At 39.6% G+C, this 27383-nt stretch overlaps 1 protein-coding gene across 1 annotated transcript; it reads left to right on the top strand.

Moving 5' to 3' along the window:
• The first annotated feature begins 1748 nt into the window (after positions 1–1748).
• TAF15 (TATA-box binding protein associated factor 15) lies at positions 1749–26290 on the top strand. The gene is made up of 16 exons (XM_072644908.1): positions 1749–1923; positions 6167–6206; positions 7979–8027; positions 8113–8197; positions 8283–8385; positions 10469–10662; positions 12152–12272; positions 18081–18115; positions 18705–18737; positions 20935–21044; positions 21632–21761; positions 23348–23440; positions 24363–24447; positions 24528–24616; positions 24732–25161; positions 25947–26290. The coding sequence occupies exons 1-16, from the start codon at positions 1917–1919 to the stop codon at positions 25984–25986; spliced, it is 1644 nt and encodes a 547-aa protein (XP_072501009.1). The 5' UTR covers positions 1749–1916; the 3' UTR covers positions 25987–26290.
• Positions 26291–27383: the final 1093 nt, after the last annotated feature.

Here is a 27383-nt window from a genome sequence, read left to right as displayed (position 1 = left end):
ATGACAAGCATTCCAACAACCAATGGAAAGACAAATACTGGGACAGATTTACATCGTTAGCATGGTGCTTCCCTCCTTCACTTTGGCTACTGAACCTCCCTGGCTTCCTTTAAATTCCAACAAAAATTTCACCTTTCACAGGAAGCCTCCTTAATCCCCTTAATTCCAGTGTTTCCCCTCTTCTGAATATTCCCTGTTTATTCTGAATAGATCTTGCTTTGTATATATTTGTTTTCAGATTGTCTTCCCCACTAGATTGTAAAGTCCTTGAAGGGTAGTTCTGTCTTTTGCCTCTTTTTGTATCCCTTCTCAGTTTTCGCTTAGTAAATATTTACTGAATGAATTAATGTTGAATGAACGAACAGGACCTGTTTCATATTATGCCCAGCACCTAACAGTGCCTAGCATATAACAGGCGTTTAAGTAATGCTTACTCGTTGTAGTAGAGGAGTGAGCCTTAAACTTTCTGGTTTCAGGACCCCTTTACGCTCAATTCTTGAGGACCCTCCAAAGACCTTTTGTTTATGTGGGTTATATCTAACGATATTTACCATACTAGAAATTCAAGCGCCTTCGTATCATTATAAAAATAATTTTGACTTCGAGGTCCCCCAGGGATCCCCAAACTACATTTTGAGAACTCCTGTACTGGAATATTTCAGGACTCACAGTCGGAAGACCCAAGACTCTTCCTTGCTTACTAGCTGTGTGGGTAACCTTGGGCAATCTCCCCGCGACTTAGTTTCCTCATCTGTAAAAGGAGAATGAATGCTACTTGCTCCAAGGGTACAATGTATTGGAAAGTGCTTTGTAACCAGTAAAAGAAGACAGGTGCCACCTATGACCACTATTTAATCTTTTCCCTCTCCCCCTCGGGAAGCCTAGGAGCTGGTTAGGGACGAGGTGTATTAAAGTGTGCATTTCCCCAGGGTACGAATCCAAGCCGGGACCTCGCGAGCACCAGCCTCACAGCGCTCCAGACGGGTCAATTTCAGTTTCCTTGTAACTTTGTTTTCTTTTCTCTTAAAGCGTAAATGACACGCTCCCTAATTCTACAGAATCCCTACTGCAGACAGCTCCTATTGGCCATTTCCTTTTTGGGAAATTATTATTTCTAATTTGCTGAAAATTTTAAAAATGCCTTCTCGTGTGTGTGTGTGTGTGTGTGTGTGTGTGTGTGTGTGGGTGTGTGGGTGTGTGGGTGTGTGGGTGTGTGGGTGCGCGCGCTTGCTTGCTTGCTGCGGGGGGAGGCAGTCATCCTGCCCATTCCTCCCTTTGTAGTGCTTTTTCAGGGATCGGGGCCCCGAGTGCTCACAGAACCTTGGATGTTACCACTCTCTCTTCCCCTCTTTTTTTTCCTCATGTGAGAACGCCATCTTGTGGCTCAATCTTTGATGTCTACTTACTTGCATGCAGCGCGAGGGAGAGAAGGGAGGAGATCGTACCATTTCGTTATTAGGTGGAGAAATATTTTGTAGTTACTGGTTAGGAAGGGTTACACTCGATCACACCATACTTTCTGACTCTTTGAGATATTAGATCAGGAAAGGAGAGATGGGAGTCATAAAGGAGAAAGCTGCTTTGTTCTACTCCTCCCTCCCTTCGGGGAAGGCGGCGTTGGTACGTCCCGCTTCTCAGTTCCCTCTCCATCGTGGTACGATCCCAGGCGGGGAGGGCTTCCCCGGCTGCTTCGGTGCTCCGGCTCCAGGAGGCTGGGTTCGGCCAGCGCGTGCCCCCTCTGACCGGGCCGGAGTGGTACGTGCCGCTGCGCCCTGATTGGCCGCCGGAGCCCCGCAGTCGGGCTCGGCCCGCCGCGCCGTCCTCAGTCTGGCTCTGGCCGCCGCGCCGCCTGGCTCTCTTCCTCTTTCTCGTTGTCCTCGGCGGCCTGTGGGGGCTCCGCGCCGCGGCCGTTAGTCATGTCGGGTAGGTGCGCCCTGTGGCGAGCGGCGGCGGCCGCGGCGTGTGGGGGCTGGTCCGGCCGAGGCTCGCCCCGCGCCGACCCTCCGACAGGCAGGCTGAGGCGGAGGGGGGGAGGGACCGGCCGCCGCCATGTTGCGCTGAGGGGGACGGACGGTCCCCAACGCTCCGGGCCCGCGGCAGGCCGGGCCTCCGGCCTCGGGCCCCGATCTACAGGGACAGGTCCCCGCCAAGGAGCCAGGGAGGGGGCTATGGCTCCCGCTACACGCTCTGGGTCTTGGGGGGAAGGGGGGGCAGTCGCGATCCGAGCGTCGGGGTCCCCCCTCCCCCCGCCATGGCTAGCGAGGCCTCGAGCCGAAGCCCCGGGCCTCAGTTTCCCTTCTCGGTTCCCGCCTCTCTTTTGTGTACGCTATCCTCTTTAAAGAAAGTAAAAAGCTTTGTAAAAGCCCCCGTGCCCCCCAATCTCACGAATTCTCCCCCAGTTTCAGGGGGCCTTGGCGTCCCTGCCTTCCTCCCCCTCCCGGTGTTTACCTGCTTCTGAAAGCGACACTTTTCTATTATTGATGCGTCTCTGGAGGGGTGTGTGTGCACGGCCTGGCGCTTAAAGCTGCCTTCGAAGGAAAGAAAGAAACCGATCAGGAAACACCAAGAAGCGCCTACTATGTGCCAAGCATTGTGCCGAGCGTCGGGGGTAGAAACAAGGGCAGAAGTCAGTCACTCTGCTCGCCGGGGGGAGGAGGGATGGAGGGAAGCCCAAAACCTTGAGGAAACGCCTACTATGTGTCAGCTACTATGCTAGACGGCCCCCCCCCCCCCCCCCAAAAGATTCATCAACCAAACGTTTAGGAAATTATATTCCGGGCACTGTGCTGAGCGCAAAGGCACAGAGCCCCTGCCCTCAAGGAGCTTAGAGAAAGAAAGAAATCCATCTGTAAACACCTACAAAGCACCTACTTCGTGCGGGGAACTGACAGGCACCGCAGAGGGCAAAAGGCAGTTCTTGACCTCAGGGATCTTAGAGAAAGAACAAAGACTGCCAGGGTTGAAGGCCAAGTCAGAAAGCTAAGGAGCCCAGGGGCCCCCAGGGTCTGGACTGCCGGGCTCCCACTCTTTTGGCCAACCAAGCTGATGGATTCTGAGGCCCTGTCCTGAAAAAAGGAGATGCCAGGGCTTCTGGGTAGCCTTCATGTGGCTCACACACCCACCTTCCCTCTTTGCCCCCCTTCCTAGGTGCTCAGTTGAGCGGGCACAACATTTCAGTGAAATGAAACCATGTGGTCGGAAGTGTTGCCTGGTGGCCAAAGTCTGCTAATTTTTTTTTTTCAAAGGGCGGTACCTGTTAGTAATTAAAAGGCTGAAAAAAATGGTGTGGTGACCTACTATTCTACTGATGGTATAGGCAGAAATGAATGAATGAGTGTATACAAAAAAATAAAAATGGGGAAGGGGACATATGGACTTTCCTTAGCTAATCAATGAATCTATCTGACCTTTTGCTCCCATTTTCTGAGTATTGGAAGGCAGACGATGAGTTTTCCTTCCTTTGGCCCTTTTGGGGGGAATTTATTACCATTAAAAAGGCAATGGCAGGACGTTTTTGATTGGATGTAACATTTAACGGAGTTTGGGGATGCTTATGGCCAAACTATCTATCAGGAATGATATGCCCCACAGTTGGTTTGGTGGCAAGTTGTAGACATTTAGTAGCTGTGTGGTATTGTCAAGTCACTTACTCTCTGCCTGCCTCAGTTTCCTCCTATATGAAATAGGGATAATAAAAGCACCACCGAGGCTTGTTGTGAGGATCAAGTGAAATATTTGTAGAGTGCTTAACCTTAAAGCACTGTGTAGATCCAGGCTATAGGGTTAAAAATGATATTTCTTCACCAAATAAGTAAAATCTGGTGCGTTTGAAGGGAGGAGATATGTATGATTTTCAATCTGAAAGTGCTTATTCAGTGTTCTATAGGATGCTTAAACTTAGAGTAACCATAAATGATTTATTTGTGTGTGCATTTTTAATTCAGATGAGTGATTGAACATATACATTGATTCCAGGGGCTTACAATGAAGTCCATGGTTTCTTTGCAGATATAATCAGGAAGCCTGCTTCATCCTCTGGTACCCCAAGTCACTAAATGTTTGGCAGTTAATTGTGTGATAGATAGTGCTTTGTTTGCTGCTCCTTCTTACTCTTAGAAGTAATTGAGGAATGGGGCTGCATGTTTGTAGTAGAAATAGCACTAGGCATGGAATCTAGTTTTGTGTTCTTGTTTTGCCAATAAAAAGTAGCTAGTGACATGGAAAAAATCACTTTCACTTGACCTAGTCTTATCTGTAAAATGAGATTTTTCTATCCATCCTCTCAGTTGTGGAAAAAAAAATCACTTTGTAAGTTTGTCTCATCCAAATAATAATACTAGCCAGTGTTTGTATCATTCTAAGGTTTACAGTGCTAGGTGGGTGCTATTATTTCCCCCATTTTACAGAGAAACTGAGGCTGAGACAGGCTAAATGAGCTCATCAGGGTTACTCGGCTACTAAGTGTCCAAAATGGGATTGGATCTCAGGCCTTCTGACTGGTGCTCTACTATACCATTTAGCTACCTCAAATGTAAGGTGGTATTTTTGTCTCTAGTATTTCTATATCAAGCACCTATACTATCGCTCTTATTAAAAATGGTAATAATGTGCATTTAAAGTAACAGTGAGTACCCAGTGTGCTAAACTGCATTTATAAAATGTGGAAGTGACAACTCCTTTTTGTTTTATAAAATTTATAAATTTATATTTTTATTTTATAAAATTTATTATATACAGTATATAATGTAAATTATATTATTTGTATCTTTTATATTTATAAATTATAATTATATAAATTATAAGTTATATGTATTAAATATATTTATAAGTTTATAAAATTTTAGTCAACAAATTATGTCTAAACTAGTAGTAGTTATGTTTAGTCTACTCTCCATTTTTTTTTGTAGGGAAGTAGTATGTAACTGCTTCTTTTTCAGTATTTTTCCTCCCTATATAATGAATTAATGAACTCTCTTGTTTTGAATGTGATAATACTATGTAAACGATATCTTCTACACATATAGAGATAGCATAGAAAATGGCAGGCATTCTTCTGACCCGTAGGTAATGCCATTTTCCCATTGAGGTTGTCTTAAATGAATTGATGTGAAGAAAAAGCATGTCACTGAATTAAGTTGATTGATTGGGCTAAATGACAACTAATCTGACCAGAACTAGCTTTGTAATTCAAATATAGAATCGAAACATTGAGTTATATAATGGCAGAAGTATGTCACATGACAAATGAACTAAGAGGGCTTGTGCTACTTTGTATGGTCTTGGACTATGGAAGCAGTAAAGATTCCAGAGATAGTGAATTGAAAAATTTGTGTATCCCTGCTTGAAGTCACTCAGATCAAGAATATGAGTTCAGATTTCGAGGTCTTTCCCCATGATGCATTGCTTTCTTTTATGCTATATTTACTCATATCTTCACTCTCCTTCCTTAATTTTACTACTATTGAAAGATTTGTGGGAGTATGTATGTGTGTGTAGTATGGTGGTAAATCCTTCCTTTACTCATGAGGTAAACCCAGAGTAGGACATCTTTGCCCCTAACTGTTCTTCAGGAACTCTGGAAAAATTGTCAATAGTATTTAATTTTCCCCCAACTCTTATTTTCAACTAAGCCTTTAGAGAGGCTTCAGCTATTGCTGACAGTCATAGTGACCCACGAGAGGAAAAACGCATGCTGCTTCTTCAGGATTGCTTGGGAATTCAAGGTGGCCAGCATGTCCGGAAGCTGTGAGGTCAAATATACAAGTACAAAAGTATTTTGGAATTGGACTTGGATACTGCAGTTGACTAAAGGAAACAGAACCTCTATGAGTAGGATATCTTGTCATAGTAGGCTATTGCCTTCCCCTTCTATGGATATACTTTATCAGGAAAAACATTTTTTTAATGGTGATGGTTCTATGCAGATATATCCACATGTTTTCACCTAACCCACCTTGTGACCAATAGCACGGGTGGAATAAGAGAACTTATAGCATAAATGATTAGAAAAAAAAGCAAAAATTTATTTATATAGACCTCTGTGTATAGTTTCCTTTAACTTATGTCCTGTACCTTCTGTCAGCTCTTGCATAGAGGGGCTAAAGTTTGTCTTTGAATGAATCATGCTTTCTCTATAAGGTTTTAACATTATTTCTTTGTGTTTTAGATTCTGGAAGTTACGGTCAGTCTGGGGGCGATCAGCAAAGGTAAAGTATACACTTAATATATTGAGTGGAATTGAAACAAGTGAATTCAGGTGGGAATCATCACTTCACTTGAGAGTTGATTTCTGGATGTCTTTGGGGAGTTAAAAATTAGCTGTAAATATTCACAAGGGGGGGAAGGTTATTACCCTTTGTAAACAAGAGATCTAGCAGAGTAAGAAAATGGATTGAAGTTGATAGGAATACATGGAATACATGGAGATACAAGAAAATATCTCAAGTAGTACATTTGAACCATTTGCTTTAAGAAAGTACCCCAAAGCAAGCAACTTATCTCTGATTTTGGAGTGTTTAAATAACTAATTTGTCCCAGACTTTTGGCTGTGTTTCCTATATGATGTCCTAGCATAACTGTAAGATGATGAGATCTCTGTGGAGTAATACACCCAGGCAGCAGTGTCTTTTCTTAAAGTAGCAGTATTTGCAACGGTGGCCACTTTGGGAGAGTTCTTGTAGTGCCAGAATGTTAAGAACACGTCCAGCACATGGGAGGGCCTACCTGAAATTGATTACTGTATTGTTCTTTTGTGAAGGAGCATGTAGATTCTGTTTTTCTTGCTTACCAGTAAGTTCTCTGTCATTCTAGTTCTGGCATTGGAAAATGGATTGCAATTCAGTGCATACAGACATATGGAGTAGCAATTCAAGTGTGTGATAAACCCCATGACAACATGTATAAGCAAAATAAGAGGAAAAAATGGTTTATGGAGAATAACTTTGAAATGTGTGTTTTTTAACTTTGGATTTCAGAAAAATAACTATACATGCACATGCATATGAGAAAGATTTGGGGAATAGTGTTGCTTGTTAGTAGAAAATTAAAAAGGGTTCAAGTTATAGTGTTACATATTCATGTTGATACACAGTTAAGTGCTTCTAAAGCTGTATACTTTACCTTTTTTGGGAATTTCATTACGTTGCATGGGTGTGTCAGAATGTCAGGAAGAAAGGAATTTATCAAGTATGATAGTGAAATAGATGAGGTTGTTAATGTGAAGAATTAGTCTTGTGCTGCCTAAACCTTACGGCATCTGTGTCAGTCTTTGGCATGTACTTTTTTCTTGGCATGATATTTTCTGGTTCATCTGACATTACATTTGGCTTATGAAAGGTTTTACAAAGCAAAACCAACTCTTTAGACTATACTTGGCATTCAAAGTGTCTATGCGCTCAGTAGGGTTGGGGGAGGGTCGTTAAGGACAAAATGAGATTGTACATATAAAGTATATGACATCGTGCATTGTCAGGGCAATGGCATCGATGACTTCATTGACTCAGAATAGTTATTGGCCACCAGCTTTCCGTGTGCCCAACTTCACATTGGGGAGCAGAAAATAAACAAGACTGAGATGAGGCCTTTTTAGTCTTAGATTTATCACTAACTCACTGTCATGCCTTGGGCAAATCATGATTCCTCCTGTGCAGAATGAGAGGTTTGTTTGGGCAGCACTGACCTTGAAAATCCCTTTCAGTTTTCACATTAGGTGTAAGTATTAGAGGTGAGGAAAAGTAGTGCTCAGATGTGCAATGACTTGACCACCTGAGATAGGATTTGAGCCTAGGCCTCCTCCAGTAATGATTCTACTACATTATGTCATTGGATTCTGATTTAATTCTTTAAGCAATGACATAAAATTAAACTTACTTGGGAAACTTTGAGTGGAAATATTCAGGGTTCCATATATAATGGTAGATGATGTAAGACTTAGTTTTGGCAGCCTTTTGTTTAAAAAATTCAAATGTTTCTTTTACAGCTATTCCTATGGCAGTCAGAGCAACCAAAGCTATGGACAACCACCACAAGTAGGTTGAAGTCCAAACTCTGATCCATTCAAACGTTGACTTTGTTTTTAGTAGGCAATGAAATGAGCATTTACCTAAATTTCAGGGTTATTCTGGCTATGGGCAAACGGCTGATTCCTCTTATGGGCAGAACTATGGCGGCTACTCCAGTTATGGACAGAGTCAATCAGGTTGGACTGGTTTGTTAAATTGGCTATTTTAGACATTTTAAAATCTCAGAACACTTACTAAACAGCATACCCATCCATTCTTTAGGTTATTCACAGTCCTACGGTGGTTATGAAAATCAAAAGCAGAGCTCATATGGCCAACAATCTTATAATAACCAGGGACAACAAAACACGGACTCATCGGGAGGGTAAGGAAATAAAGTGGAAGCACTGGGCCAATGTTGGACATTTGGAGATGGTTAATACTGTAGGTATTAAAACATGGATATCACCATGAAACTGTCCTGAAACCTCAGGTAGACATGTCTTCCAGAGATGTTCTTTGATAGATACTGGCTTGATGTTTCGTGAATGGGAAACAGTGCGGTTATATGGTATTGCTTCATGTGTGAGATGATTCCTGGGTTGCATTGGCGGGTAAGGCACAAGTTTGTTTCTTTGTGGCATCATTGAAGTTTTTAAGAAGTAAGCTCATGCTTCCCTGTAACTGATGTTAGCTTAGTGGAAAATTTTGAAAGAAAATGAAATTTGGTCTTTAGTTTTGTAACTAAGCTTACAGAACTAAGAAAACTTACCCACAAATATAGGGTGCCTTAAAAAATGTTTTAAATTATTAGTACCGGTAGGTGGGATTTTATTGGCAAGTTTAAAGGCTTCTCAGAAACTTTCTACATTTTGAAGGGCTTTTATTACAGCGAGCATAAATAAAGAAAAATCTTTATAAATTACCACAAATTACAAATACAACTAAATAAAACCACATGCAGAGTAGTGCAGTGGGAGATCCTAATTGTGAATCCCATGAATGTTTTCCATATGACTGCATGAAGACCTGTACAATTGTAAGGCATTATATGTTAGCTGCAAGGGAGAATCACAATATGAGCAGTGAAACTTCAAACTCCTGCTAGTTGGCAGAGGTTCACAAAAGTGGAGTGTGAAACATGTGGAGCATTTTTGTGTAAAGATGTACTTTCTGAAATATGATAGACAGTGAATTGTAAAGAAAAGAAAAAGTGACTTGACAGTTCTTTGAATGGAAGGGGCTTAAGTTCTGACCCCTCTCATTCTCTTGTACTAGAAGAGGAAGCAGTGGTGCTGCTGATGGGAGGGGGTATGGCAGCATTTCTGCAGTGGGCTGTTTGATCAGAATTTATTTTGATGAGCAGCTAACCCATTACATGGAAAATTGGCCCATGTACCATCCTTGGTATAAGTACCATCACTTGTCAGTAATATTCACCTTCTTTGGTATTGAATAATCTGTGGCCTCCCCAAATGAGAATAAACCATGTTCAGACAGACACCTTTCATCTCTGCTCTCCCTCAGGAATTTAGGCATCCAAATGAATGTTATCCTGATTAGTCATTTGGAGGGGCTATATACACCTAAGCCAGTGAGAGTGTGATTACTCAAAGTATTTTTGGGAACTTCTCATTTATAATTGACTTCAGCACCAGTTTATAGCCCACATGAGAAAAATACCAGTGTCATATCTTTTTAGATACACCCTGTTTTCTGACCCCAAGTAGTGGTATGGCGTGCAGTTATCTACCTTATTTACCAGGCTTGGTTATAGGTAGCTCTTAGCTATTTCCAAATACCAAATCCTCCCTCAAAGGATGAAGATTTTCCACCATTGAAGATGTTGGAAACTGTGCTGCAGGCTCTGAAGGCAGTTTCAAAAGAGAAGTTCCAAAAACACTTGAGCAGTGGCAGCGTTATTGGAATAATTGTATAGTGCTCCCCCAAGGAATTTGAAAAAACAGCCCTCATTCTGATGTATTTATTTTACTATATTTGTTTTTAAAATAAAGTTATACTTTACAATTAACTTATTCAAGAAGGTAACAACAGGAAGCAATTTCTGGATTCCTTAGTGTTTCAAGGTGAGATACTTTCCATGATTTGGTATTTCTTCATGATTTGGCATTTCTTTGACTTTCCAATTACGTCGGTGCAAAATTTCCTTGTATATTAAAGGTTTAAATTTTAGGAAGATTCTTGTAGGAAGAAGAATGAAAAGCATGACCAGGTACAGTTAAGAGTGTAAGCTCCTAGTGAGTAAGGATTGTATCATTCATTGCACCTGTATCCCCAGGGCCCAGTGCAGTGCTTGGCGCAAAGGAGATGCTTAATGTATACTTGTTGATTGATGAATTGATAAGAGTTGAGATCTAGCCATTTAGCCCTTCTTTTTCAGAATAGGCCATCTCTCTGTTTAAAATAATCCTCCTGAGAACTCTCCTAAGTTCTTGATTCCTGTTTAGCCAAGGTGGAAGAGCGCCTTCATATGACCAGTCAGACTATGGTCAGCAAGATTCATATGACCAACAGTCAGGCTATGACCAACACCAAGGTTCATATGACGAGCAGTCAAATTATGATCAGCAGCAAGACTCATATAATCAAAATCAGCAGTCCTATCACTCACAAAGGGAAAGTTACAGCCACCATACGCAAGGTAAGCGACACTGACTGGAGAGGTCTAGTTGGTTTTTGCAGCATCATTTTTTTATAGCTACAGAATGACCATTGGCTTATAGTAGTGGATTTGTTTAGATGAGTCAACCAAGATTTCAGCTCTTTACAAAAAAGGTTGAGTGGTCTTGAAACATCCTATGTGCCTTTTAAACCAGTTTCTTCTACCTTAGATGTATACTTCTGAGTAGTGGGGACTTCTGAGTTATTGGCTAAATGACCTTTGATTGTTTTGGCATCCTTGTTTTAATTGTGGCTGTGTCCTTTTAAGGCAGGACTTCTTAGTCTTTTTTTAAAATGTATGTCATGGATCCTTTTGATAGGCTGGTGAAATTTATGGACCCCATCTCATAACAATGTTCTTAAATAATTGAGGAATTGCTAAATTTCAGTTAAAAGTTAATAAAAATAAAGATGTATTTTTCTTTACCTGTTGAAGCTCATGAACCCCCAAAATCTATTTACAGACCCCTTCCTTATTTTTGGATTCCTTCTTCTAAGGGCTTTGATTTGGGGTTACTATGATCTCATTAGCATTTTCTTATAAAATTTATAAATCTTCCTTGATTAATGGTTGATCCAGCATTCCCACATGATTCCTTTTTTCTTTTGAGTGAAAAATTCTATTCCCTGAGCATACTTAGTGAAGACTGTGGCTCTTGAGCAAATGTCAAAGGATGCTGGTGCCTTTTATTTTGACTTTGAGGTACAATAAATAGAAACTTTAAAGAGAACTATTATTTTATCTAATGCATCAGAACCATAGGATTGATGGGAATCCTTTACCATTAAGAGTACTAAATCTTGGAGGATAGATTCAAAGAAAAATCAGTGATTTGCTATTTGAATTTAGTGAATTGTTGAGACAGTGGGAAAATGGGGGGAAAAAATCAGAATATCTATGTTTGAGTAATGGGAGCTGCCTCCACCACTGCTGATGATTATGTGCAGATCACTTACCCCTTTGACCCTTCTCGTTGTCTCTTATGTAGGGGATATCTGTAAAAATCTTGTTTTAATAGTAATTATAAGTGTTTTACAGTCTACAAAATGCTTCCTTCTCAGCAACCTTCAGTTGCTAAACCTTCCCATTTTAGAGATAGGGAAATTGAGACTTAGGTGAAGTATGACTTGCCCTAAGACATACAGCCAATAAATGTTAGACGTCAGTTCCACTGAATTTTTTAAAAAATGCATTACTCTTTCTGTTATATCATACTGTTACCGATAGATGTAGCCTCACAGAATTGTTGTGAGGAATGTACTTCACAACCTTTAAAGCAGTATGGAAATGTCAGTTACTTATTATTAGTTTATGAAGCTTGACTGTGACAAATACAGTGATTCCAATGTCTTTTAAGAAGACATACTGACTTTTGCAGAAAAGTGCCTCAGAAGACCTTAGGAAGAAATTGCTTGAGTATAATGAGGGCATTTATCAGAAATGTGATTTTTTTTGTGCTTTTTTGCAGATGACCGTCGTGACATGAGTAGGTATGGAGAAGATAATAGAGGATATGGCGGGTCACAGGGAGGAGGTAGAGGGCGTGGGGGATATGACAAGGATGGAAGAGGTCCTATGACAGGATCAAGGTAAGTGTTTGCATCCAAATTCTAGATTTCTTTTTTGATTGTTACTTAGCTGATTTGGTTTTAGGATCTAACCAAGTATTGGAACTTTGAAGAGTTATAAGATTTGGAATTATGTTCCCAGGAGAGGGTGGAAGAAAATGCAAAGATTCTTATATTAAAATGCTTTTCAGCCCCAACATACCAGATAAATTACTTAGGTTAGGTCATGTTAGCATGATATTAGTCCACAGAGTATATATTAAACAGAGATGAACAAAGGCCCACCATTACGGTTGTCAAACTATTTCATTTTTCCTGCCAGACCTAAAATCTAAGCCTTTTTTTAAAAAAATAATTCCGGCAAGTGCAAGTATTTTGTATATCAAAAGACAAAAAAAGGTAAGTTAACTCACACTTGGAGGATAGAGAGGTTCTCTTGTAATCTTGAGTACGCTTGGGAAGGGGATGTCTACAGCAAAAAAAGCACCAATTAGATTAATGTTAGGAAAAAAAGTTAATTGCAGTAATTTAATAAAGCAGACTATCATTTCATCCCTTTTTTTCTTTTGGACAATTGAATTAATTAGTACAGCATCATAAAACTATTAGCTAATCTGTCTCCTATCTAACAGGAGTGAGGAATCTGCCACCTCAACCCCACATGTGGCCTTCTGGGTCCTTGAGTTTGGCCCTTTGACTGAATCCAAGTTTTATAGAACAAATTTTTTTATTAAGGGGATTTGTTCTGTAAATTTGGATTTAATCGGAGGACCACACTTGAGGACCTAGAGGGCCACATGTGGCCTCGAGGCCCCAGGTTCCCTACCCCTGGTCTAGAACTTGAAATCTGAACTCTTACTTATCTACTTAAGAAAATTGTGACTTTCTGTTGTAGCTTTTTTTGGCCTTTGCTAAGATCCTCAAGCTTTAAGATTATTTTTAAAAAATATTATCATAATTGGCTTAATTTAAATATTATTTTAAAATGTACATTTAGCATTTTGGCCATTTAAGACCAAGCTGAAAGGGTGGTTGAAGTTTTTTCTCATAAGAGGACATTTGTAAGTTGCAGTTTTGTGGCTATAAAATACATAGATTAATCTGTGTTGATCAAGAAATGAAACTGGCCATGGTCCACAAACTGTCACTTAATAACAAACCCGTTCCATTTCAGTCCTTTGTTGCTTGGGTCTTGCCTCTGGATCCCTAGAAATGAATTTGAAAACAAACCAGTAATACTTGTTACAGTATTCTTCAAGTACAAGTGGCATTTGAACTTCCTGCCTTGGACTTTTAAAGCATGCTGTGTGTTTTTTTTGTTGTTGATTGTATAATGCTTTTGGTATTTTGGGCACAAAATAAATATCTTACTGTGACTTGATAGACTTCTGCAAGCCTCAGACTTTGTGAGGATCTTGATTAAACCTTAATACAACCAAGTTACTCTATATAGTTAGTGAATTAAATATATTGTGTTTTTTTTATTATTAAAGAAGACTTAGGACACGAGTGAAGTGATGAACACAAGGTGACTTGTGCAACTTCCCCTCCCCATCCTACTTGTCCCAGCAAAACACAGAGCCAATCCCTTAGGAGGCATCATGTTATACTTTCATGTTAGTAACTTTAAGGGAATGCTTCCATAACTTATTGGCTTGGAATAGTGTAATAATAGCAAATACCCTTCATTAACAACTCCAGTTGTTACATCATAGGTTTAATATTTGTCATAAGGAAGTTGTAATTTTGTCCTCATCTGCAGGAATCTGTTTTATTCTATAAGTTTTTGTGAGAGTGTTAGAATTTTCTTGGTGTCTTTGGAAGACTAAGTTTACATCTTTGGGAGGAAGCTTGAAGGCTAAAATTCTTTGGTTTTTACCTAAGACCTACTAGTAAAACAACCCAGAGATGAATATTAGTCCTACTTCTAAACACTTTTCATAGATTCCACAGCCTCCCTTGGTTAGTCAGTGCAGATATAGCTAGGTGACATCTCAGAATCATTTCAAGTCCTATGGTTTGATGTTAAATGTCCCACAGAGTGTTTCATTATTTGCAGGGAAACCATCTTAGTTGTAGGCAGAAACTGACCATGGAAAATTTTGACCCCCATTGTTGTTCAGAGTTTTCATTTAGGTTAAAACTTTTGAATTAGAGATCAAGTCTTACAGAAATTTCTTAGGTTTATTTACTTATGAATAAGAAGAAAAATATGATTTCCTCAACATTTTCTCTTGGCCCAGAATGACATTTCCTTGTGTTTTGAATCATTTCACTTAAAAACAGTAGGGTTGAAAATCTTATCTATCTTGGCTGCTTTGAAAAATGTATAGCACTACCTGGGTTTTATGTTAAAAGTTTAAAAGGAGAGAGCAAAAGAGAGGACAATCACAATCCACTTTGAGTACCCCCTAGATGACAGAAGGCAAAATTCAATCCAGAAGAAGGCCTTCAGCTTTTCAGATTTCAAAAAGAGGTAGAAAGATTGTGGGAGACACCCTTATGTTTGAAAATTCTTTAGCAGATCACATTGTTTGCCACAAAAAAGCGTTTATTCCTAAGGAAAATTAATTAGAGATTTTTGGTGATCAGACTAGCTAGTGTTATCATCCAACTGAAATAGAAAATTTATCCTGTTTTTTTAGTTTAGTAGAATAGCTTCACTTTTTCTCACTGTCCTGAACTTTACTATTTTGATGGAGTCTTAGCTTGTCACAGGTAATTTGCTATAGATTGTTACAGATATATGATATGTTCTTCATTGTCCAGACTGAAGTAGCTGAAATTTTATTCAGTAACTATGGTTTTAGGATTTTATAGATCAAGCCTTCTCTCTTTTAGAGTGTCCTCTTTCTCCATTAAGAGTGTTTGAATTCTCTTGTTCTCTTGAAAAAGTTGCATGTGTTCCTTGATCCTTGGCTTGTTAGGTGTGGTTAGGAAATGCTGTTGAATTCAGGAAGCTTTTGCCGTACATGGGCAAAATTTTCACAGAAGAGAGAAAATAAATATAGCTACTGTTGAAAACTGTATTTAAATTTAGTGAATCATTTATGTTTGGAATAATGAATGGTTTTCCCCAACACCAATAAATAGTTGAAATCCGTATTTTGGTTTCCTATTTTCACCAAATAGTGAATTTTCCCAGAACACCAAATAAGTTCTTCAGCTGTTTTGTTTCTTTGCAGGTTAGACCCTTGAGCAGTATTTACATCTTTGTAGAAAAACCATTAAAGAGCCTTAGCTTTCCTAAATAACAGTGGGACTAATCTTTTAACATGGGCATAAGCCCTATTTTATTCATTCCTTCTCTCCCACAGTGAAGGAAAGCAGTGAGAGCATTGCTTTCACCCAGATCTGTCAGGGGAAAGTAGTTTTGCTATATCAGTGGTGGACGTGGAGAAAGTCCTGCTGACCCAATTGTTTTTGAGTTCAATTCAACAAAATAGACACAGATTTGTCTCTTGCTTAGATGGATACAGCCATAACGCTGAGAAACTTTGGAAGTTGTTTTTATACTTTAATAAACTACTCTACTTTTAATTCAGAATATCCCTATGTTAGAATGCACATCCATATTTGTTAATCTAGTCTAGTGTGTTATAAATTGACATTTAACCTCATTGCAAAGCTTTAAAAGAAATATACTCATATATTCATGATGGGACTAGAAAGTTCCATCTTTCATTATGGAACTAGGAAAAATGCTTCGCATGTTGTTGGTAGCCATTATGTTGAAACTTTCAACTACTTTAATATCAGTTATCAAGAATACATAAAAGATCACTTAAGAGAGCTAATGGGAGGTTACAAATGTATTCCAATTTGACTTACTCTTTTACAGGCATTCTCTTCTACAGGCATGTTTTTCTTAAGTTATTTCAGTGTTAAATTTCTGGAAAGCAGTGGAAATTGAAACCAGTAATTACGTAGCATTGTCCTGTATCAGATTGTTTCTTTTTTCTTTAGTTGCATCAACACTTTGGTGCCCTATTTGATTAAGGTGGTATTAGAGTAATTAAAAGTGTTCCTTTTTGCATTTGTAAGGGACAGAAAACTCGTGAATCTACATATGGAAAAAATTACTCCCTTCCCCCTTCCTCTCTTTCCCTATTGAATAATTCTACCCTTTGTCTCTTTAGTAGGATTAGAGACTGGATGTACTTCCTAGCTCTTATTTTCTCTTTGGAATTATGTTGGGCATATAAAAAGAAACTTGTGCAAATGAGAATTCCATGCCAGTGAGAGGAGTGTTGCTTGAATCCCCAGAGTTGCTGTTAATAAGGTTTTCAGAGGTCTAGGTTCAAGAAAACCCCTTTACTACATGCTAATGTTTGGCTAAACAAAATAAAGCAGAGAACTGGAAGGTGGCATAGTTGTTTAGGTATGTAAATAAAGGATGGAGGAGGGTGGATGGATGTTTTCTTGAAACATGGAATTTAGAGAAACCAGCACGAAGCTCCGACTGTTAGAGGCTTGAATTTCACAAATGCCTCCTAATTTCTAGGCTTGCAGAAACCAAATTGAGTAGATTTTCAAGTTTCAAGACCTTCCTTTGCTTAGAGGTGCAAGAAAGAACTATCACAGTCATAAAGTGGGAATAATCTATTTATTTATTTGGTTTGTTTTCAGTTTTCTACAATCATTTCCAAAAGTCTTAGATTTTCTCTCACTCCCTACCCCCTTCCTTCCCTGAGGCGGCATGCAGTCTTACTTGGTTTCTGTACATACAGGGAACCTATTCACAGTGGTTACTTTTTTTCTAGAAAGACCACATAAAGGAAAAGTCATTAGTGTGACGGCTTTTGCTTAATAGAAAATTAGATGCCTCCAACAAAAACTTTGGGTATTGCCTCTTTTTGGTTCATAGGGCAGGTCTTTACATTTGTACTTCAGTGCAATTGAAAACACCACCATGCTATTGTAGGGGCTTTGAATCATAATGCATTTGAAGTGCATTTTCTTTTGATTCAAGCAGGAAATTGGTGAATTATTGCCTATAACTACCAGAGAGGATATCTGAAGGTATTGGATATTTACCAAATTAAGAAAAACATCATTTGCCTGAAATTGTGGACTGCTATGATTTGTTGAGTGTTCCATTATATTTGTGATAGGCTCTCTATATAGATCAATGTGCAAAACATTTGACATAATGAGCTAGCTTATGTTTAGTAATTTATATAAGGCATCGAATTGTGTTATAGTGGGAATGGAGAAACATAATTTAAATCCATCCCTAGCCTTAGAGTCCATTCTCATCAATAACTGCACTTGTATATTTTACACTAGATTTCAGAATGAATGAATGAAATGTAACAGCCTTTCATACTGAAGCTTACTATTCATATGCTTCTCCACCTTCTTACCTTGTAATACCAACCATTTAACATCACCTTTCCCATTGTGATGCCGAAATTTCACACTTGAATTTGAGTATTAGTCTATTCCCTTTATTTCTGTTCATTTTTTTCTGTTGGGAAGAGTATTTGCCCTAGTTAAGCTTTCTTTACTGTTATGTCCTCCCACAATGAGTCAGGGGTTATGTAGTATCCATTTTGGCCTTGGGTTGGGGAAAGTTTTTAGGTCAGAGTATATGTTATATTATTTAGTTTCAGTTTAGTGATTCTCTTGGAAGTAGATCCCTAAAACACTTAATTGGAAACAACCCCTGGAAACCTATGAAATTAAACTTACTGGAAAGTTAGAGGTGCTACCATTCCCCTAGGCCATAAGCTCTCTACTTGTGATCAGTTAAGTGTAGATTGAGCCCAGGGCTCAGCACATTAGAGACTTAAGGAAGAAATCATTTCTTCAATTTTTCCTCTGCAGTGGTGGTGACCGCGGTGGCTTCAAAAATTTTGGTGGTAAGTGCTGAGTATCCCAAAATGTTTCAGTGGAAATGCTGTATAAATCTAAAAGCCACCACTATCTATCCCTCAGACGCAGTCTGAGCCTGTTCTTACTCGGTTGAGGCTGGTGTGTGTTGTGTGCTTTAAAAAAAAAAAACAAAGCCAAAGTTGATCTCTTTAACAGTCCAATGGGTTTCTACTTCTGTGAATTTGCATGAAAGAGTCTGTGGTGACCAATGAGACCATCACCAGGTTTTGACAAAATGCTCTTTTATAAAGGTAGCCGACACAGTGGTCTTAAATCAGTAGGGCATTCCTCTCCCTGATTTGACAACCAGTACTTAACATGAGCAGAACTAGCATAATGCCGAAGTGGCAGATGCTGTCTATGACAAGTTTAAGGAAATGTTGATACTCAATTTTGATTTGTTATGAAACTTAAAAAAATATCATTTAACCAATATATTTACTCTATAAATCTGTTATGGTTGACTTTGTAAGTTATAGAAATACAGTTGAGATTTTCTTATTTTCATTGTCTTAGAAACAAAACATTTCAAATGGATTTCCTTAAATAGCTATTATTTGTTTTCTTTTCTCTTAGGCCACAGGGATTATGGACCGAAAACAGATGCTGGTAAGACAAAGCAGTTTGTGGCTAATAACTTTTAATATTAAGAATATATGCCTTAGCTTGGGTTCTTTGAAGGAAGTATTTTTTTGTATGCCAGGGTGGAATTTGATAGTAAAGAATCTTATTTATAATTTCTGAAGGAACCTCAGGAAAAAAAAGTAGGGGTGATGCAAAATGTTTGGTGGGTTTAATCTCTGAATCTGATTTCCTTATCTGCTCTATAACGTCTGAATTCTTGTCCCCTTAGTGAGTGACTGGAACAATATGAATTGAGAACATTGCTACATATATTGAGAATTTGAATGATATCTATGAGACTTTCTAGGAGACTTAAGTAGTAGACTATGAGAGGTCTTTGATCAAAAGGAAACTGATTCTACAAAATCTCAACAGGTGTTCATCTTGCTTATTGTGGAGTCCTTTGAAACTGACAGTGATCCAGAGGTTAAAAATGGTGCCAAATATCATGACCATAGATTTAGAGTTGGAAATGACCTCAAACTTCATCTTGTCCATGTTTTTTAAATTTTTTAGTGTTACCACTTTTGCAGCCGGGTACAAATGATAGATTATGGACCCTTTACAGAATGCTTTTAAAAAAATAATTGGAGGAAATGGTAAATTTCACTTAGAGGTTAGTGAAAATAATGGATGTAATTTTTTCCCATCTAAATTCATGGACCTCCTGAAATCTATTGGAGACCCGTCATATAGCCCAGGCCTCCTCATTTTAGAGAGGATTTGACTGAGGCTGAGAGGGCCTCAGTTACTTGTCAATGGTAAACCTGGTAGTGAATTGGAAATGCTAGTTCAGGAACAACCAGGACCTTTGACTCTTAAATCCATCACTCTGCATTGTACATTTGAGAGCAAAATATAATATGTCACTGTTGGACCTTTAGTATTGTTTTATTTTAAAGGTCTTTTCCTCACTTTCAAACATCTCTTGCTTATCTTCCCCCTTAAGGATTCATAGGCTAACAGGTTTGGAAAGGGCATTGGGGGAACATTTAAATGTCTTTCTTTAGACAGTTCTACTTCTAAACTTTCCTAATCAGTGAGACTTTCTTAAAGACCTCCCACATCCTTCTTTTCCTGTTTAATAACCTGCAGGGTCAGATACTTCTTAGAACTAGTTTTATTACCAGGGTAATGGATATAAAGTCGTGTAAGATCACTTAAGATCTCCCCTGATTGATTGGGTCCTTCCATATACTTGCTGTCTCCATACCTGAAATTGGAATGACTGAAGTGGCCAGGTCTGGGTGATACAGTGGGTTTTAGTTGCACTAACTGGTGGTTATACTTATTTTCCTTCACTTACAGAAACAATTGAATACCAAAAACTGTTCTCCTGATGACTTATATAGTAGTATGTCAAAGAACTTCAGAGTTGGAAGGGATTTTAGTGGCCATTTAGTCCAGTTCATCTTTCCTCTTCTCCAAGTCCCCTCAAAAATCTACCTGACAAGTGGTTATCCAACTTTCAAACTGGGGGTATTGGGAGGAGGTGGATGACCAGCCCCCACCATCTCTCATTGTTAGGTTTGAGGTCGAGAAAATTGCCTCTCAGATCGGTCTCTGCATTTTCTAGCTGCTGCTTTTGGTTCATGTAGAACAAGTCTGATCCCTCTTTCACAGGACAGTGTTTCATGTACTTAAGGACCAGTATCCTGTTCCTTTGAATCTTCTCTAGGCAAAACATCCTTTTTCCTTCAGCTGTTCTTTATAGGGCATGAACTCAAGGCTCTTCACTATCCTGGTTTCCTTTTTCTGGGCAGCTCCAACTTATCAGTGCTTTTCCTAAACACTCCAGATGTTGTCTGACCAGGACAGAGGATGGGGGTAGATTATTCCCATCTTATTTCTGGAAAGCCTGTCTCTTTGCACAGCCCAAAATTACCCTACATAATTTTTTGTTTGAGGGGGTTGCCATACTATATTGTTAGCTTGTTGTGCTTGTATCTCTGATCTTTTTCAGACAAGCTGCTGTCTAACTGTACTCCAAGTTTTACCTTACTAGGTTTGGTCAAAGGTACCAGTATATCAAAACTCAGATCTTGCCTCTGCCTGCCAGGGAGGTAGCGAACCTTTCTAGCTCTGTGTTGTTTGCACATTTGATAAATGTGCCATATATGTATCTTAAGTCACTGACAGCCTAGGGCATCATTTTAACCTTACATTTTTTCCCTCTTTGTAGACTCGGAGTCTGATAATTCAGACAACAATACAATCTTTGTTCAAGGACTTGGAGAAGGGGTATCAACTGATCAAGTTGGGGACTTCTTTAAGCAAATAGGAATTATTAAGGTAAGTTCTCTGTGGAGGAAACCTCATAGTTTCTGATATTTAAAATGTCTGGACTCTTTGTTTAGGCCAGTTTTTCTATTCCCTGCCAACTCTACTATGCCATACTCCTTCTTGTTACACATATTATGTACCTGGGCTGGAATATCCCGTCTTCTCTCTCTTTTTGTATATTTAGACTGTCTTATCCTTCAGGTGTCAAATCTAAATGTATATATTTTTTTCCCTTTAACTTCCTTTGTATTACATGACTAACTTGCACAATTAGCACCTGATTATGGACTCTTCTTATAGATTACATTATGTAATTTCTTGTTATGTTTTCACACTTTAATTCATTTATGTGTCTTGTGTCCTCAGTTTGATGGCAAGCTGCCCATAGACTAGGACCACATTTGTTTTTTTTTTTTATGTATGTGTGTTAATACAGTGTCGTGCAGATAGTAGACACTTGGCAAATACTTGTGAATTGATGCCCCACTCCTGGTGTGTTGATGTTGAGCTACTCCTGAGCCATTTTCTTGACTAAGCATCTTACTACATGATTTCAAACTGAATTTAAGGAAAACCAACTTAATTTTTTCCCCTAGACAAATAAGAAGACTGGCAAACCAATGATAAATCTTTATACAGACAAAGACACGGGCAAACCAAAAGGAGAGGCAACAGTGTCGTTTGATGACCCTCCTTCAGCTAAAGCTGCAATTGACTGGTTTGATGGTACGCAGAACTATTTTTTTAAATTCGTTTTCAGTGTTCCACAATTACTGGTACACAGAACTTGAATTAGTTCTCTTGTAGTTTCTTATGTATTAGTTGTTGAAAGAAGTACATTGTGACTGAATACAAAAATACATACTGACCTACCTACTATATTTATGTGCTTTACCAATTTTCAGATCATTCCGAGTCTTTATTAAACATTTATCCTTTGTTTGGGTCCAGGGAGATAAAAGCAAAGTGAGCCTGTCCCTGCCCTCAGGAAACTTACATTTTACCTGGTGTGGGAATGGGATTGAAACACATGGATCTGAGTTAATATAGGAGAAATACAAAATAAATACAAATCATTGGGGAGGACATTAACAAGTGGGGAAAATGTAGAAAGGGCTCTTGTAGGAGATGAGAGAAACCTTGAATGGAGCCTGGGATTCCAGGAAGCAAGAGAGTGGGAGGTGTACAAGGGGAGCACAGAGGCAGGAGGTACAGTGTTATGAGTGGGGAAGAGTGTCAAAGCCAGTGTGGCTGGAGAATAGGGCATGGGAGGAGCCCTGTACAGAAGAACAGGGATGAGATTGTAAAGGGCTTGGAATGCTGAAAACGGGTTTGTGTTTTATTCTAAAATAGTGGGAGCTAGGGAAGCTTCTTGGGTGTGAAAAGTGAGGTCCAGTTTTAGGAGTATTGTTTTGGAAGCTGTGTAGTAGAGGATGAATTGGACAAGGTAGAGAGAAGTTGGATGGAAGGAGATTGGTTAGGAGATTGTTATGTGATGTTGTATGATAGGTGAGAGGAGATGGGAGTGAGTTAACATGGTTCTAGTGTTAGTGAAGAGAGCAGAGAAAGATGTGGGGGATGTTACGAAAGTCAAATTGATAAGAGCTGGCAGCTCTTACTGATTGAATACGGGGACAAAGAAGAGGACAGCGTTGAGGGTAACTCTTAGCTGGCTGTTGTGAGTGACTGGAAGAATGGTGGTGCCCATATCAGAAATTAGGAACTTGGTTGTATCAGGCAAGTTAGTGTCTTAGAACCTCACTTTTCCCTTGTGTAAAATGTGGATGTTAATTCTGTGCTACTAGATTCATGGAGTTGTAAGGAAAGTGCTCTCCACAGTAAAACGCTATAGAATTTTTTGTATTCTTTGGCACAGTCTGTATTCAATGACTCTTGGAAACTGCCATCTCCCTGCACTTATTTGGAGGACATAGCTTCCTCTACTGGCCCCCGCAATTTGAACTGCCCAGCTTTTATTTCACTTCTTAAAACACTGACTTTTTTCTGTGTCACATGTCCATCATACTTGGAAGCTGGGAGCCCTGGATTCTTAAGCACTTTGATGTCCCTCTCTTTCTGTAGTATTATTAGATTGAATGAGATACTCATTCCCAGAAAGCATGAGTGCTAGGCTGTGTGGAAAAGTTGCTCTTCAAACCCTCTGCCTTGAGTCTTGTGGCTCTGAGGCACTTGGATCTTGTGAAGCCTCACTGATACTCCTTGTTTTTCTAAAACCAATTCCATGGAGGGTGGTTACACAAATCCTGTTCTTTGATTTCAACTATTGTTGGAAACAACTTCTTCTTTCCCAGGAAAAGAATTCCATGGCAATATCATTAAAGTGTCTTTTGCCACTAGAAGACCTGAGTTCCTGAGAGGAGGTGGGAGTGGAGGTGGGCGAAGAGGTAAGCTGCTCATTACTACCAGGCCTCTTGTCTTGGCCTCTCACCTTATTGCAGGAGTCTGAGTTAACTTGCTTTCTCTAGGTTCCTCTCTTCTCTATTAAAATGGTACTTAGGAGGGTATAAAATACGTGAGAAAGGAGGTTGGAAGTTTACCCACACAAATAGGGTTTATAGCATCTAAAATTGGCTGTTTAGAATCAGAAAAAGTTGTTGCGAAGTTGGTCTTCTGTGTTTTACCCCTGCAACCCTTATCCCTGGAGAATCAGAGAACCCTTGGGGAATATCAGATGTTTCAGGTGTGAACAATGATGACATTTCCTAAATGGCTGGCCAGAGGAATATCTGGGAAGTCCTCTGGAAAGTCATGTGACAGGTTTTTGCTCAGTTGGAAGCATGGATATAGTTGATAAAATAGCAGGTCACAGGGGGAGTGGTTAAGGAGCATCTTGTGAACTACCTGGGGCTATTACCACACAGCTTGTTTCTTTGCACAAAGGGAACAATTCTTCCAAGTTACATCTGTACACCTCTTTAGCCTTCAGCTACACAATGACCAGATTTGGTCCATTATCTATATTAGTCAAATGTATATTGAGAATTGAAATTGGAAGTTGATGTAGTTACCCGTAGATTTTCAATCCTTTGGGTATGCTTTTAAAGTTGGATTACATTTTAGGGTTAAATTTGGGTTAAATTTTAAATGACATTGAATCTACTCTCATTGGTGATCTGTTTTAGTGTTCTGTTTTTTGCCTTATAGTTTTTGTTAAAGGCTACTCACATTCTAGAGTTGATTTTGAATTACTCCATTGACTCTATATTAGCTAAATTCTGCCAGCAGGGGTAGTATGGGAACTGATTTTTTTTCTATGTCAGATGAATTTCCTTGCCTTATTCTCTGCTGTTTTGTTTTCTCTCTTAGGTTCACGTGGAGGATATAGAGGACGTGGAGGCTTTCAGGGTAGAGGTGGAGACCCTAAAAGTGGTGACTGGGTTTGTCCTAACCCGTAAGTATCTTTTGTTTGTGGGTAGGGACCCCTGCATCACTTGGAAACAGTCTAAAAGCACATCTTTCCTTCTCTCTGAGGTCTTGTGGAAACATGAACTTTGCCCGGAGAAATTCCTGTAATCAGTGTAATGAACCCAGACCAGAGGACTCTCGTCCTTCAGGAGGAGGTGGGTCATCTCTTTAACAGTATCACTTTAACAGTTTTAAACAGCCCTTTGACCAGAACTAAGGGGGCTTTGTGGCTTTCTCCTTGGCCCTTCAGTTTGTATTTCTATCTTACAGATTTCCGGGGGAGAGGCTATGGTGGCGAGAGGGGCTACAGAGGCCGGGGTGGTAGAGGTGGAGACCGAGGAGGTGGCGGCTACGGAGGAGACCGGAGTGGCGGTGGAGGCTATGGGGGTGACCGGAGTGGTGGTGGTGGCTATGGCGGTGACCGAAGTGGCGGCGGCGGTTACGGAGGTGACCGAAGTGGTGGTGGCGGCTACGGCGGTGACCGGAGTGGCGGCTACGGCGGTGACCGGAGTGGCGGCTACGGCGGTGACCGGAGTGGTGGTGGCGGCTACGGAGGTGACCGGAGTGGCGGCTACGGCGGTGACCGGAGTGGTGGTGGCGGCTATGGTGGTGACCGAAGTGGCGGCGGCTATGGCGGAGACCGAGGAGGTGGTTATGGTGGAGACCGAGGAGGTGGTTATGGTGGCAAAATGGGAGGCAGGTGAGTATGTGTGTAGCTCAGAATCACTACTCCTAGATTCTAGGATTGCTGGGTCTTCTGTCCCATTTTTATAGAATCTCAGTTGTTACAAGGGGCCTCAACATTTCTCTTAGCCAGCCTCTATCTAAAGCATGAATCCTTTCTAAAATATCCCTGACAAGTGATCATCTAGCTTCTTTAATATGTGCAATGATAGTTTAGATGGCAACACATTCTGTTTTGGCTAGTCTTAATCATTAGGAAGTTAGGCCTTCTAAACTGAAATCTACCCCTCCATTTCTACCAGTTGCTCTTGGTTCCTTCTCTCTAGGCTCAAGTATAACAAATCCATTCTCTTTTCTACATAATAATAATTGATATTTATATATGTTGTAAGGACTGCAAAATTATTGAAACCATTTGAGCCTTGCATTTACCCTTTGAGGTCAGAACTACAGATATATTACCATTTACAGTCAAGGAACCTTGGACTTTGGGAGATTCAGTAACTCCTCTCTGGTCACATGACACAACTAGGGCCAGATTTTCCTTACTCCAAGGCTAGCACTCACCAGGAGGAGCTACTTATATAAGACCAGGGATCTTGCATTTGAATACTTTTTATCCATGATTCTCTTTGGGGTGCTATATTTCTAAGAGATTGGCGTTTCTTGAGGTTTATGTATAGTTCTTTCATCCTCCTCAGTGGGAATTGTAATGTAATTTTCATCAGCTCACCTACATGGATTTGTCTTTATACTTAGAAAACTCCAAATTTAGTTTTGCTTTTAATTTTTCATTCCTAGAAATGACTACAGAAATGATCAGCGTAATCGACCATACTGAAGACCGTCTTGATTGTTCCTTTGCCTCTGACATGTTCAATAGTGAAGTTGCCAGAGTTCTGCCTGCTGCTTTCCTTGTGGCCTCTTCTCCAGTAGTGGAATTAAGTGACATTTGGATTTTTATTTTGGTGGGAGGGATGGGGCAGTTTTTCTTTTAGAAATGTCCATTGAAATTTCCCCTTTTAATTTCCAGACCTTCTTCCCAGCCCTTGAACAGTCTGAGAAGCTGAATACGTTGTAAAATATTGCCAAAATGGAAAGTGTTTTGTAATACTGCAATAAAGGCTGCTTGTTTTTTTTGTGGACTCTTGTACCTCAGCGCCATTTTCTTACACATCAGTATGAAAAATGGTCCATTATAGGATCAGATTCTAGTGAATTAGGAAATTGGCTATATTCCAGTAACTTTTTAACTCAAGAAATTAAATATCATCAGCAACAATTATTGAGTTGTATATATGGATTCCGGAAGTCTTAGAGCTGTTTTAAGTTTTAATATGTTCCAAATACTCTTCAATGGGTTAGTGCTACTGAGGTGTCTGACATGATCCTTTCCCTCTTGAAGCTTATGATTTATTTATTTAGAATGTGTACAGAATAAAGTACAAAGTAGCTAAAGGTCATAGAAGAGGTAAAGATAATGAACCTCCCATAGCATAGAAAAAAGGGAGCAATTCCCAGTAGGTGGGTAGAGTGTCGGAGCATCACCTCGCAGAAATGGGAAGGCCCTTGAATTATACCTTAAAGGAAAGATGGGAGTTAGAACATGAGGAAGGGCTTTCCAGATGAGCAATTATGGTTCCATGGTCCTACCCTTATTGATGAAGATTATTTGTCATTGCTGTTTGGAAAGTATTTTTTGATTGGATTTGAGCAGATGATGTCTATCTAAGGTTCCTAAAAAAAAAAGAAAACCTAAAAAAAATGTAATTCAACAGAACAGATTGTAGGAAAGGACTCTACCCCTGGTGGCAGGATTAAACAAAATCTCATCTTGGGATGTCACCAAGTTGATTCTAGGATGTGTATAGATAATGTATAGATGTTCTAAGGAAATCAATACAAGGGCCAAACAGTAGCTCTAAGAAAAGTCATTTAATGACTAGCTTTAAGAATCAGTCCCAAGCACAGCTAACATCTGTGGCTTCACTGTTTTTCCTGGATGTTTGATGTGTAAGTCTGACAAGTGGAGATGGTTTGCTTATTGTAAATCTAAAGCCTGGGAAGACTTATAAAACAACTTTGAGAAAAGGCAAAATCCTGCGAACATAGGGAAAATGGTAGAGTAGACAGTTGGACCAGAAGAATGTAAAATGTTCTTTGACAAAATATGGCTAATGTGTCTGTTATCCATGTTCTGGAAATGAACTGGGAATTAAAGGCATTCAGGAAACAATC

This window comes from Notamacropus eugenii, chromosome 2, assembly GCF_028372415.1.
Source record: "Notamacropus eugenii isolate mMacEug1 chromosome 2, mMacEug1.pri_v2, whole genome shotgun sequence".
NCBI lineage: Eukaryota > Metazoa > Chordata > Mammalia > Diprotodontia > Macropodidae > Notamacropus > Notamacropus eugenii.
Note: the sequence above shows the minus strand (reverse complement) of the source record. Positions and strands in the feature narration are given on the sequence as shown.

Bases quoted from the DNA above. Each gene is read 5' to 3' on its own strand.
- TAF15 (XM_072644908.1), top strand. The intron at 8,198-8,282 runs GTTGGACTGGTT...TCCATTCTTTAG, and splicing joins TTATGGACAGAGTCAATCAG to GTTATTCACAGTCCTACGGT. The intron at 21,762-23,347 runs GTACGCAGAACT...CTTCTTTCCCAG, and splicing joins TGCAATTGACTGGTTTGATG to GAAAAGAATTCCATGGCAAT.